Source organism: Lichenostomus cassidix, chromosome 1 (assembly GCF_008360975.1).
Source record: "Lichenostomus cassidix isolate B80296 chromosome 1, HeHo_3.0, whole genome shotgun sequence".
Classification (NCBI taxonomy): Eukaryota; Metazoa; Chordata; class Aves; order Passeriformes; family Meliphagidae; genus Lichenostomus; species Lichenostomus cassidix.
In genome coordinates this window covers 23,027,886-23,041,331 of record NC_139479.1, presented here as the reverse complement: position 1 = coordinate 23,041,331, position 13,446 = coordinate 23,027,886, and the positions used below count along the sequence as shown (strand labels likewise).

Genomic DNA, 13,446 nt, shown 5'->3' with positions numbered 1-13,446 from the left:
TGCTGTATTGTCCCTTCCATCCTAAATTAGTGATTATCTTAAATGAAGCTCACAATATGCCAGAATTATTACCCAACAGAAACAATGCTCATAATATACAGACGATATGTACCTTAGCTTGTGTTCTCTTGGGCAACTAAAGTCTGTTAATTGCTTTCTTCAGTCAATAATTACTTTCAGTATACAACGAACCATTATTTACGCAACATAATGTAACAGCAGAGAAAGCTAATTTCTATACAGGAAAAGAGTATTTCAATGAAATACTAATAATTTCATTAGACCTCAGTAATAAAATCTCCATTTAACATCCTTATATGTTATATTCCATAACAGTATATATTCAAGGTTTCTGGTAGCTGCTAGATGATTATCATATGTTGTACTTGTGTTATTCCTGTGCCCTAGTAGATCATGTACAAGCAGAACTCAGAGAACTAACTTCAGTAACTGTTTTAAAATATATAAATCATTAAAGGCATCCATGGCTATTGTTATCATTTATGGCTCCAGGCCTTCCACAGAGTAAATTAGGTTATTTCAAACAATGAAGAGCAATTCAGTCACAAAGATTTGTAGTGAAATTAAAGATACAGTGAACTACCACAGTGGTGAGATCTGTAAGAAATTATTTACATGCTGGACTTGTAAGAACTCTAATGTTCCCAATTAGCAAAGTTTCCCATGGCTTCAAAGCTACTTGCTCCAATCTTACTTTGTTTCATCAAAGTAAATTGATAGTTTCTGTTTTTCTCATTAGCTGAGCCATAAGGCACCTAATTTTATTTTACTCTGTGAACTCTGCAATTTGAGGCAATGATTAGAGTATAGTCTATTCTACACATGAATCTCTTCTTAATATTGCAAACCAGGCCACACAAATGCATGGAGAACATTAGGAAATATTTTAGGAATGCAGGGAAGTTCACAGAATGGAGAAAAATTCCTTATATGTTGTAATTAAAGGGTGAGATTATGGGTGTGTGTTTCTCAATCCCATGCTGAAGATGGTATTTACTACAGATAAGATTGTATAACGAAACCTGGTCCTGACATTGTGCTGTATTGGGTATTCATATGCAGGTGTGCATGGGGATTACAGCCATGAAGAGAACTTCAGAACTTTTAGTCTAGGAAATTCAAAGTAATACATACCTATTCATAGAGCTTAATTTCCTTCAAGAATCTCCTCCTCAATTACTATTAATCATGGTAGGCTATACAAATATTTCATTAGGTATCAATTAAATTTCAAAAACCAAGTGCAAAATATGGATACTTTGAGCTGTCTATTGTTACAAGAATAATAGCAGCAGACCAAGCAAAGCTGATGAGCATTTTGACACTGATGACCCACAGGCCACGTTTTCACGCAGTGCTGCAGTTAAGGTGTAGGATTGATCCACCCTAACAGTCTAAACCTAAAACTTGTCAACTTAAGTTCTTATTAGTCAGCAGCAAGGAACAGTCTGGAAGCCAGTTCTTCTCACCTAGCCAGGTTAGGAAGAGATGAAACAATGCATGCATTTCCTCTTTTGATCTATTGATGAAAAGATCTGGATGATTAGCTTAGGCTTAACTATCTAACGTTAGTAGAGGTAGATTTCACCTTCAAAATATGCAAGTTTTTGAATGTGTTAACTTCCCACATTGTCAGAAACACTGTTTAATTAGGAACAGTGCCTCTCCTATCTACTGTAAAAGAGATACCACCGATAACTGTAGAAACTAAACAATATTTTTTTTTCCAAATCTATGTAATTTTGCAACCAAACAAAATGAGCGACAAACTAAGAAGAGGAAACATTTTCTGATAGATCTGTATTAACAATTGCACATAATCGCTCATCTTGTACACTACAGGATTTTTACATGTTACATGTTAAATACGAGTCAAAGTATTTGAAACATTTAGACTACAAATATCTGTGTTTTTCAAAGCAATCAAGTTTTTAGAAGTTAATAGCTGCTTTGCCATTAGAAAAATACAAAACCAGAGCTCTGAAGACACTGCCAGGCACTGAGGAAACAAAATTATAAAACATACCTATGCAATACACTGGATGTGTACAGTATAGGCCCTGACACTGACTGATTTCCTTGACACTTTCCTTAAGTGTTCATTAACAAAATATAATTTAACTTAGTTTATGTTAAAAATATTTTTTTAATGGAGGAAATGCTGAAAACATTCATTTTTACATTATTGCTCATTATATTTGCTTAATGCCTTTTCTTCAGTATTAAGATGGGCCACACACAATGTTAGGACAACCTATCATAATCAAAAGCAATGCTAGAAATCTCACTTCAGAACTCTTATCTAAGTTTTGAACTGACAAGTCACAAACCCAGTTTTTCAATACAGGTCCTGTCATCTGTAACATATTAAGCATAATTCATAACAGAAACCTAGCTACAGTATTTTCACAATTAAAAAAACCCAAAAAACAAACCAATATTAATATTTTTTAATAAGGGATAAAGTATCATGCACATTTTCATTAAAATTATTTGCAAAGATTTATTTTTTTATTTAGCAGTCTGTCACTTGAAAAAAATATACTCTGAGACTATAGATGGGAAATGAAACAAAATGTGAAACCTGGTCCTTGAATTGTGAAATTAGTTGTTTTAAAATCTTCTGCATCGCTGCAGTTTTTCTGTTTTAAACTTACATTCTAACACCTCCATACAAAAGGTCAAAAGCAGTTTTGACAATGACAGCTGCCATTAACCTTCGTTAGTTGTTCCAGTCTAAATGCACTGACAACTTTCGTGGCTCTAATTCATCATCCTCCCCAAACTAATATAGTTCAATTGGCTTTGGTGTGACTTACATCAAATCAATATACATCCTTATCATTTTTATAACATGTTCAGTAAAGGCAATCCAAAAGGTGAAGAGCTGACTTACCATTTTCTTCCAAGTACATCAGAAGGATGCTGCTAGATTCAGTCCCTTCTACAGCATAATCAAGTGCAATATTTCCATTAACATCTTGCAGAAGTACATTTGCTCCAGCCTACAGACAAGAATTAAAAGCACTTTAGGTTTTTGTAGTGATATCTCAATACACAACTGAGGCTCTTACACAACCCCACTCAAAAATATTTCAAAGCTGGGTTTCTTAGTCAGCAGGCTGATTATTACCTGAAACAAAACCAAACACACAAAAAGCAGAGACAAAATGAAGGACTCTTGAATGTCAAAAAGCTGGCTTTGTTTGAGACAGCTGACACTAGCTGTCCAGCCTGCCTTTGCTACACAGATGTCTGAGTTGCTCATTGGTGAGTTTTGGAACCATTGCCATTTGCACCACAACACTTTAAAGTCAGCTGTCACTAACTACAGTCTGCCTTAAAGCACTGCACAGTAACCAGCAGTGGTTCAAAAGCTGACTGACAGGCAGCACAGACAGCCCTGCAGTAGGGATGGGCAGACAGCTGGTCTGGGTAACCTTGTCAGCTGGCCCGACCTCTTATGGCCTCATCCATCAATTGAACCTCAAAAAGAGCCATCCATTGCTAAATAAAATTGCCATTTGTCACCACATGGACACAATTAAAGTGTGCTTGATAACTTCAACTGTAGTCCTTGAAGAAGTCAGGCTGAATTTTTTTAAGTTTCATTCAAAATTCAATATAAAGGACAGACAACCAAGAGACGCCCTTGGGGGTGGAGGGGTTGTGAAATGAATAGATTCATGAGAAGCTTGAAAAGAAACCACCAGCATGGTAAGAAAACTTGTATTTTCTATGTCAAATATGGTTAGTGTAAGAATTTGTACTATTAAGGGAAATCTTCACAGTTTGTTTTTTTTTTTAATGAGAAAGCTCTCTTTCATGAAAATATAATATATGTCTGGTGGACATAGCAGCTTACACTACTAGTGTTACATTATTAGTATTACATCACTAGAAGTTACATTACTAGTGATTTCTCATGTATCTTCTTTAAGAGGTCATAATATTAATTAATTTCAGATGTTCTCTCTCTGGCTTTTAACTTCAAGGAATTATGAAATAAGAGTGACCTCAGGTAAATTTAATTACTTTTCTTAGCAGCTTGCATGATAAAGAGTTTAGCTAATAAAAATGAGAAGTACCAAGGACTGCCTTTCTTAAAACCACAGCAGCAGAGGTCAAATGTAAAATGAAATTATTAATAGAAGGCATGACTGCTTCTTTCAGGAGCTTTCTCTCTAAGTATTGTATCAAAGAAAACCTTGCAATAGGCTCAGCTCCTGGCTCAGAGTGAAATACGACATGAAAATCTAGCAAGTTCATGTAGGTTTTATGTCATCAAACTCAAGGTCTTGAAGCTGAACTGTTAGTCTGAAGTGAGTACCTTAGATTCCATCACAGTGACCAGGGGACAGGCATCAAAAATTACTCACATCAGCTGTTTTAAACATCTCAGATTAGACCATATCCTCTGCAGCAAAATAATCTGTCCTGCTACAAAATACACTATTTTCTTCTAGTGTTACCTTGTTGAACTGACCATAAGAGGAGCTTAGAGAGCAAATTTAGATTAGATGTTTATCTTCTGAATTGTTACATGAGATTAGATGAGCTGACTCTCACACCTTGTGAAAAGGATTGGAAGGAGACGTACAAGTGTAAAATCTTGCATTCATTATACTGCTATGAAAATAAATTTCTACTCTCCGTCCTGACAGATAAAATCAAAAAGACAGTAAGAAATCAAATAAAAGGTGGATTTGAAGATCATAGTATCTTTAGGGGATGGTTCAGCAACTATTTACTGCACTTGTTCCACTACTAGGAAGTATGATTTTTGTCCTGCTTTCTACTCACTAACCCATGAGAATTTGCTGGCGAAGGTAGAATTATGGAAGCAAAACAATTTCATATCTCGTTACTTTGCATGTAATAAAAACCCATGAAGTCTTGCAGGTATCTGTTCTTCCTTGCATGTAAATAATCTCCAGGCAATTCCAGAAGAACATTTTTTTCCTTGTTAAGAAACCAAAAGACCTTTGACATAACAAATTCAGGAAAAGTAGGATAATTACTTTGATCAGCAGCACACTTTTAATTAATTTCTAAAATGTAATATCACTGAAGGAGGGACACAATATGGAATTACTCAGCTCCAAGTAATTTTTATTGGGTAGTTCTGTAATAATTAATTTCTTGAGAAATGCTCGCAATTCTTCCAAATGGTTTGGTCAAGTCTGGTGAAAATTGTGGCAGCAAATATAGGAGAAGCTCTCAAAATTTAAGTAAAGAAGCAATTCTGGACAATGGTGCACATCTAAATGTAGGATCTTGCTTCAAAAATAAATATTTTATGGGGTTTAATAATAGGGATTTTTAATATTGTGTATCATCCCTGCCTCCCAGCTCTACACCATCTGTGAGCTTACTGAGGGTGTGCTCTGTCTCACTGCCCAAGTCAGTAATGAAGACCTCGCACAGGACTAGACTCACTATTTACCAAGGGGTACACCACCAGTGTGGAATGTGTTAGAGGTAGCAAATGTCACAGATATTGTACCTTTAGTTTAGACTCAGATGGCCAGAACTGTGCTAGTGAACTTGAGTGCTATTGTTACATATATGACCTTGTAGGCCAGACAATAAGAAACCCAGATATGAATAGAGATGGAATTCAGATTATCTGAATATCGTCCTACTTTGTTCTTAGGTTTCTGTTCACAGCTCTTGAAGAAAACATGAGGAAAACTGTCCCCATGCTGCTGATATTAGTTTCCAAATTTACATGCATACTTTGTTTATATTCTAAATGCTATTCCATATTTATTCCATTTCAATACAACTCAGTTGGATTCTACATGCAGCACTCACTGTATGTGAAAAGTTACTGGCTTACTTATTCTCAACACATCCTCATTCTCAAGTAATTTCTCAATAAAAATGATGAATGTATTGCAACGTTTTATACAATAAATCCCATACATACCAAAAACATTTTTGAGAAAAGTGTTTGTCTGCAATGATAAATTGCTTCTATTTTAGAACTGCAGAAGGAACATCTTTAAATATATTATTTTAAAGTGTTCCCAAAGACACCTAGTTAAATACAGCAAATGCAAAATGCAACTGAAGTGCATCTGTGCTATGCAGAACAACATCCATATGTAGATACAGCAAAAGAGATTGAACTCAGGTGATCAATAATAACTGAGTAGACAGAACCAGATTTGCATAGCATCTCCATATGATCAGAAATATGAGCTTTCTTCTGAAGAGCAAATACCTTTGGCCAGTGAAGCCAGATTTCCTTCCTGGCTTCAGCAATGATGATTCAAAATACTTCAATTTTTATTTGAAGTATTTGCATTTTCTACCTTGCATTTTTTAGTTCTGTTTTAATTTCTGTCTATTTACTTATCTGTAGAATCTCTGATGTTTTCAATGTTTTCATTTCAGAAAACCAGAGCAGAATAGCTAAATTCCACATGTGTGCAAAAGTGGTGACCCTAAAGGTTAGGTAAAGAGCTCAGGAGAAATATAGCCTGAGGTGGGTTAGATGTGCACAGTTTCACAGTACCCATCTAGGTGCATACCCACATTTTTTGCCAACATGATGAAGTTTGAGAGGACTTCCTGCTCAGCGGAAGAGAGATGAAAAACTTCAGATTCAGTGTGGAGTACATGGTGCAATGGCACATCCCCATTACAGCTCAGCCCATGATCACATCTTTGTACAGCCAAACTTGGAGCTAATTTAGGATAGTACAGAGAAGAATATTGCTTTTCCATAACAGGATGCCATAGGAGCTGAACTCTTCCTCTCCAAATAATGTTCCAAAAGATGGGGAAAGGACCAAATGGCTTCTGAAGTCTAAGAACTACTGGAGATTTTGATTTGCAAGAATTTACAAGAACTAGTAACTTCATCACGTTTCCACATGCCTCTACAATGCTCTGTCCCTACAGAACAGGGGAAGCTACCCCTTCACCTTGGAACGGGCACTGAAGCATAAATGCAGTCACAAACTCTTAAAACTATGTTGCTGTAGCTGTATCCAGTGGATCAATGTCCAACTCCCACTGGTAAGCTAAAAGTAGAGTTTAGTCCATATTCTACACTTAGAAAGCCTAATTACTGATACTAGTAACTCAGAAGCCAACAATCAATCTCTCAATCTTTCTCTTTTTTTATGAATTAACTGAATTCTAAAAGTCAATTTAACATGCTCAGGGTCAAATGTTTCATTACGCATTTAATTTTTTAGAAAGTCTTAAAACTTCCTTCTGTACTACTTATCATCTGGCCAATATTTGTTCTTACTCTTTCTTATTTCCAGTGTTACGATACAACTTATGATTCCCAAATGAGACATATCTGTACCTACCACTACTCAATAAAAGAATAAGGACCCAGGAATCTCCATTCTGAGGAATCTGTCTTTATTTGCAGATTTAAAATTATTTATTTTCTTCTGTTTCTGTGAAATCCACAATATTTTGTGTATCAGTCTAACTTTATCAGGATAGGTGAAAACCATATGAAAAGCTATGCATTCAGATCTTCTCCAACCATCTCCAACGCTCAGGGACAGAGTTCTAACCACTAGGTTGTATGTCCAGAAACTCAATGCCATCACAACAATATGGACTGCAGTTAATCTGATTTAGGCATTGTTTGAGGGTTACCGAGATTCCTAATTTACCGGGATTCCTCAAGGACTTGGGAGAGATTTGGGCATTTCTGTGCCACCTCTTGCTTGGCTCCCCTATTAGGATGCTACAGGTTTTGCCTCCAGAGAACCTTGTGAGCCAAGGGGTTTGCTGGCTGGCCTGCTTTCTGAACCAGAGTCAGCATCAATCCACTCTAGGTGGAAGATGAGTAGATTCCTGAAAGTCTGACTATGATTCACTTAAATGCTTAAAATCATGTCTTCTGTCACATACCTTAAATTGTTTTCTCAAACACGTGGACCATGTACATTATTTAAATAGTTGAAATAACTAAGTAATTGAGCTTTATTCATATAGTAGAAAGTCCCAGGTGCATTATAAAATTTTTTTCAATACAGAAATTATGATCCAGCAACTGCCTGTCACCTAGGATTACCCCCATTTGCTTCACGAAGTTTTATGAAGGCAATCAGAAATACAATAGAACCCAACAGAGGAATATGCAAATATTGTGGATACTAGAAAAATAAAAAGAAAGGACAAAGGCAGAAAAAAAAGTATACCTGTTGCTATGGGGAAAAAAAAACCCAACAAAATTTTCTCCTAAGAGCAGGCTTCTGCACAGTTCTTACTGTGGTTCAACTGTTCTACAACATGCTAACTGTGTGCAAATTGTGCAGTCACCTGTCAAACACACCACAAAACCTGACTTTTTTTATACCTATTTAAATTCTTATAGTAGTAATCTATTTTTGTTCGATTCCACATACTCCATACGTATATAACGGTATCCACTTATATACATGCAAATGTAGAAACATTTACATAGTATTGTCTCATCTATGTTCATCAATTTCCTGCACGGAAAGGTTAGCATTTTTTTCATTAACAGCTTGAACAATTTACTTTTTTGTATTTTTTTAAAATATAACCATATGATTTACAAACTGTTCATAAAATGTTAACCATGGACACAGACCAAGACTAAATGTAGTTCTTCACAAAACATTTGTGGCATTTAACTTCCTGCGACATGAGTAGTTCAGTTTTTCCCTCTTTATTGATCTACTTTTTCACTTTAATTCCATGAAAAGGTTTTGCTCATTGCAGGATATCCAAAATTTACACACACAGACTTGCATGTTCTCATGTATGCCACAGTTCCCAAAGTCCTTAGTACACTATCAGTTAAAAAGAAAACATTAATGAGGATATAATGCTCTATTTGTTTGAGAATAAGGAAACCTACAGGAAATCCCACACTCTCATGGTCTCCATGGTGCCATCCAATCTTGCTCTCTAACCTCAATGACTTGAATAAATTTTCATTCAAGATACCAAATACCACAAATCTAGCTCGCTGCTCTTTGTGGCTCCTATTAGACTTGTTTGAATCTCATTCATTAACAAAGCAAAAGGAATAAAGTTGCTTTACACAGTGTTGTGGTTTAGGTCATGAGCACTGGATACCACTTTTCACAAATTCATGATGCTAAACAGATGAGGAACAGTTCTCAAGGCAAAGATCAAAAAAAAGTTAAAGACTTCTCCACATTAGCAAGCCACAGACAATGAAATAAAAGATTGAGATTGAGCAGCTGCTCTCAATTCAAAAGCATGCTTTACTTCCAATTCATTTCAACAACAGATTTTCTGTAGGCAGAAAATGATTTCACAGAAATAACAATACAGCTACTAGAAGAGCTGGCAGAAAAAAAGGTTTTTATAATTACAATTATAGATCATCCACTGACAGTTCCCCTACCTGGTGCTATCATAACTGAGTTTTGCCTCCTTAGTAAGAAGAAAACTGACAGATACAAGCTGAGTTACCTCTTTTGTGTTCTCTCTAAGAACATAGAACAATCTAGAAACTATTTTACTAAATCTAAATATTGTCTCTCAGAACACTGATTGCAGCCTTAATACTTTCATTTTTTTTCCACATAAACCTTTAAGGAAGAGCTTTCCCCATGACACCACAGATTATAAGATATTTGGGAGATGGATAATCAATTTCTATACACTCCAGAATAAAGAAAAGATTCCTGTTCCAGAAAAAGAAGTCACAAGAAACCCCTCAAAATGGCTGACTCAGGACTAGAAGTCTACCATGCAGGATACCTATTTCTAAATATTTGCTTTTACTCCTCCTCCTCCTCCTGGGCTTGACAGAGAAAGGAAAAGGGATCACAAATGTTTAAAAGCTATCTACAGAGATATGTAAGTTCAGTACAGACCATGGCAAACAGTACAGTTACCTCAAAGCTCTCTAGCTTCAGTTTTGTCTTTAATGACCCTTAATGTACCTTGCCAAAAGAAAAGAAAAAAAAGACAACATACTCCTTTTGTGGAAGACAAGAGTGGGTCTGATATAAAATCATTCTCCAAACAGGAATGTCTGCTGCATAGCTAACCCTAGCTGCCTCCTTCCTTTCATACACCTTGAAGAAAAGCAAGTAAGTGGAAATTTCATCTGTACAAAAGCAATCCTTTAAAATCCCATTCTTCATCCTTTATAGGGCAATATCCATCAATGCACTCTGAGGGGAACACACCTGATATTTTATCAAATGGGAATTTCAATAACTCCAGGCTGATGACTTCAACTTCAAAGTACTATGTTTTACAAATAATAAACTATAGCTTCTCTCAGGTGGTTAATTCACTTGCAGTTAGTTAAGTTCCACCTCAAAACACCACCGTCCCTTAACCATCATGGATACCAGACCTGGGCATAACTTTTCCAAAATAAAAGGTTTTCATCAATAAATTATTATTTATTGAAACCTGAACTATTAAAAGTATTGAAGATATGCAAGCAGGGTCCTCATTAAGTAGGCGTTTCCACTGAAAATATTTTCTTCCTTTCTGCCCAGAGTGTCTCTTAGCAAAATAATCTGAATAAGGACCCAAACTCCACACAAACACATACAAATTCAGAACTAAAATCTGTGGATCACAAATCAAAGTAAGAACTGAAAAAGTCTAACTGCATCTATTACACTTGTGATTTAGTACACTAACAAACGTTTCATGCATGCCTTACAGAGGCTTGTGTAGCTATAGAGAAAATGCAGGGAACAAATCCTCCTTCTCAGCTGATTTCCTTCAGGTAGGTATCATATTAAGGCATATTCATGAAAACAATTTTCCCTCAACACAAACAGAAAAAGCTCTCCCTTCCTTTTAGCTGGACATGCAGAGAGCACAGCTCTGCAAACTGGGCTGGCTCAGTGCACCATTTACAGGACTTCCACAATCCTGAGTCAATGATTACCTGCAGTAGGAGTTTCCACCTCTCACACAGGAAAGATACTGATGATCATCTGTCTGTAATATTTGGTTTTTTTCAGGGCTTTCAACCCTGTAAGAGTTGCTACTGTCTATAAATCCATGCCTGTCACATCACCAAAACTATTCTTTCATACGGAGTAGCAACTGTCTGCCATCTGGATGAGCTTAACTTGCGATCTTATAAAGGTCTGAATTCATTTTCAGCATGCCTGATCCCACCCACATCATAAAAACACAAATACAAAGCTCAATCCCTTATGTCTGTGACAACATAGCCTACAGAATCAAAGCTGAATTCAGAGCCTTGTAGGTGCCCCCCAGGCATATAAAATAAACTGAAGAGGATAGAATTCATATCTCCAAAAAAACACTTAAAAGAAATCAGGAGATACTGTAGTGCTTGCTGAAAATTTTATGCCAATACCCCTACATAATGGCTAAATATTACATATTTGCTAAAATAAATGCATTTGTATTAACACAAATTCATGTTATGCCATTACTACTTACTAATTTCCATCATAGGTACATGTTAAACCAGTCAAGGAATGGTACAAATGAAGTTTGAAATTCACTCATCCTTGTGTAAATAAAGTATTTCAGCCCCTCAGTGGAAAAAAGTTCTTTAATTCACTGCACTTCTGGGTTCCATGTTGCAAAAACGGGCAACAAAATCTGAATATGCAACTTAACTGCTGATCGAAACAGACTTACTTTCTTGTTATAGACTAGAAATTAGGATTTATGGGTGCATGCCAGTGAGCATAAAGAACACCATAATGTTCCAAAAATCCCAGGCATGTGTGTCTCTGTGACATGCTGGGTAAGAAAGGATAAAAGAATGTGCCAATACAGTGTCTGTTTATAAAAAACATCATATAATTGTATATATAAAAGATCACCAATGCCTACAAAAATCCCCAATTGTATTTGAAAATGTACTTCTTGGTTGTTGAACTACTTCACACAAATAATAAAAATAGTATTTTGAAATCATCAAAGTTCCACAACCATTTTGGCAACAATTTAGCTCATGAATAAAGCATTTTCCTCCTTAAACTAATAGAATGTAGGCAATGTCAGTTCACAGAAAAGATTTTCAGTAGAGTTAAAAAAAAAAAAAAAAAGGCTGTCATGGCACATATTACAGATTGCTTGACAGGCATAGTCTGTTTGACTAATGCATTCAGAAGATAAAAGAATTAGCACTGATGACTGAAAACTAAAGACCAACATTTTCCCATCTGTTTGTGCACCATGGGGACTTAAATTTCTGCCCATCAGCTGGAAGGCATGGAAAAGGCAAAGAAAATCCCACTCAGTTCCAGTGCTGAACACTTCTGATAACACTGCAGAAGTATAGTATGTTTTCAACAGCATCTTTCAAAGTAAAACACAACTAAGCATGCATTTAGGAAATAAAAAGGTAAAATCTACTAATCCAGAAGCAATCAAATAAAAAATAATGTACATTTCTCAAGTTACCACTATTTCCATGCCCTAAAACTAGGACACAACATTCATAAGGATTGGGGAATATTCTATTAATTCTAAATGCATACAGGCATACAGATTTGCACTTGGATCCTAATCAGAATGCAAGTTGTCTTTCATGGTGGATCTTTGTATTCTGAATCCTAGCACACACTTGCAAGGTTTCTTGGAATATAAGGTCTTAATTTCTAAGTGAAATATAGTTTGGTTTCCTTGGCCTAGCTTTGCCTCAAGAAATTATTCTTGTTTTCTCTCTTCTCCCACACAAATATCTGAAAACAGAATCATCCAGCTAGTCTGATTAGAAATTGGAGCAACAGAATTATTTTTGTTATATCCATTTCTGTTTCTTAACTCCCATACTTCATTCTGAAGTTTTTCAACAACCGCAACTGATTGTTCTCAACATAACGAAAATCTCTAGCTCAAATGCCTGACAAAATTTTGCCACACAATTTGAACACAAATTGCTTCAGCCTTGGTGTGCATGTGCAATCACTCCTGGTTTTAAAACTGTGAGGTACCACCCCTCAACAAGATTTTTTCTCTTGCTTTTATTGGCCAGATGTGCATTCAGGCATGAGACATTTTAGCTTGGCCACAGTGTAGGCAAATGAATCTACAGTTTCTGGTGAGAAAGTCCATGGGCAGAACATGTTCAAGTTCAATTCTAGGGCTCCCACATAGCTATAACGTTAAACATCCAAATCTACAGTCTCTGCACACAGGCTTTATTCAAACAAATTACAGGAACCAGTCTTACTCTCAAGATATGCACTTGTCTTAATATAATGTCAGTATTTCAATATTCTACCTGCCAAAAATTTTCCTTCCATTAAAAAAAAGGTATTACATTAAAGGGCAGCTAATGAAGAATTATATATTTATGATTTTAATCTCCAAAGCCAAGCATGTTAAAAGAAGAAAAAAATAACTGTGTTTCTTTCTTACTTTCCTACTTTATAGAGGCATCTCATGGTTCAAAATAGCTGTTGCACAGTTTAAGTGAGTGCTTCT

General features: G+C 35.9%; 1 protein-coding gene across 1 annotated transcript in view; it reads right to left on the bottom strand.

Annotated features, from left to right (window-relative positions):
* Positions 1–13,446, bottom strand: part of MYO16 (myosin XVI) — a 293,290-nt gene that overhangs the window by 214,302 nt on the left and 65,542 nt on the right. Inside the window, exon 5 of the mRNA XM_085052748.1 lies at positions 2,918–3,026. Within this exon, the coding sequence (XP_084908874.1) occupies positions 2,918–3,026 (109 nt within the window). The remainder of the gene's footprint in view (positions 1–2,917; positions 3,027–13,446) is intronic.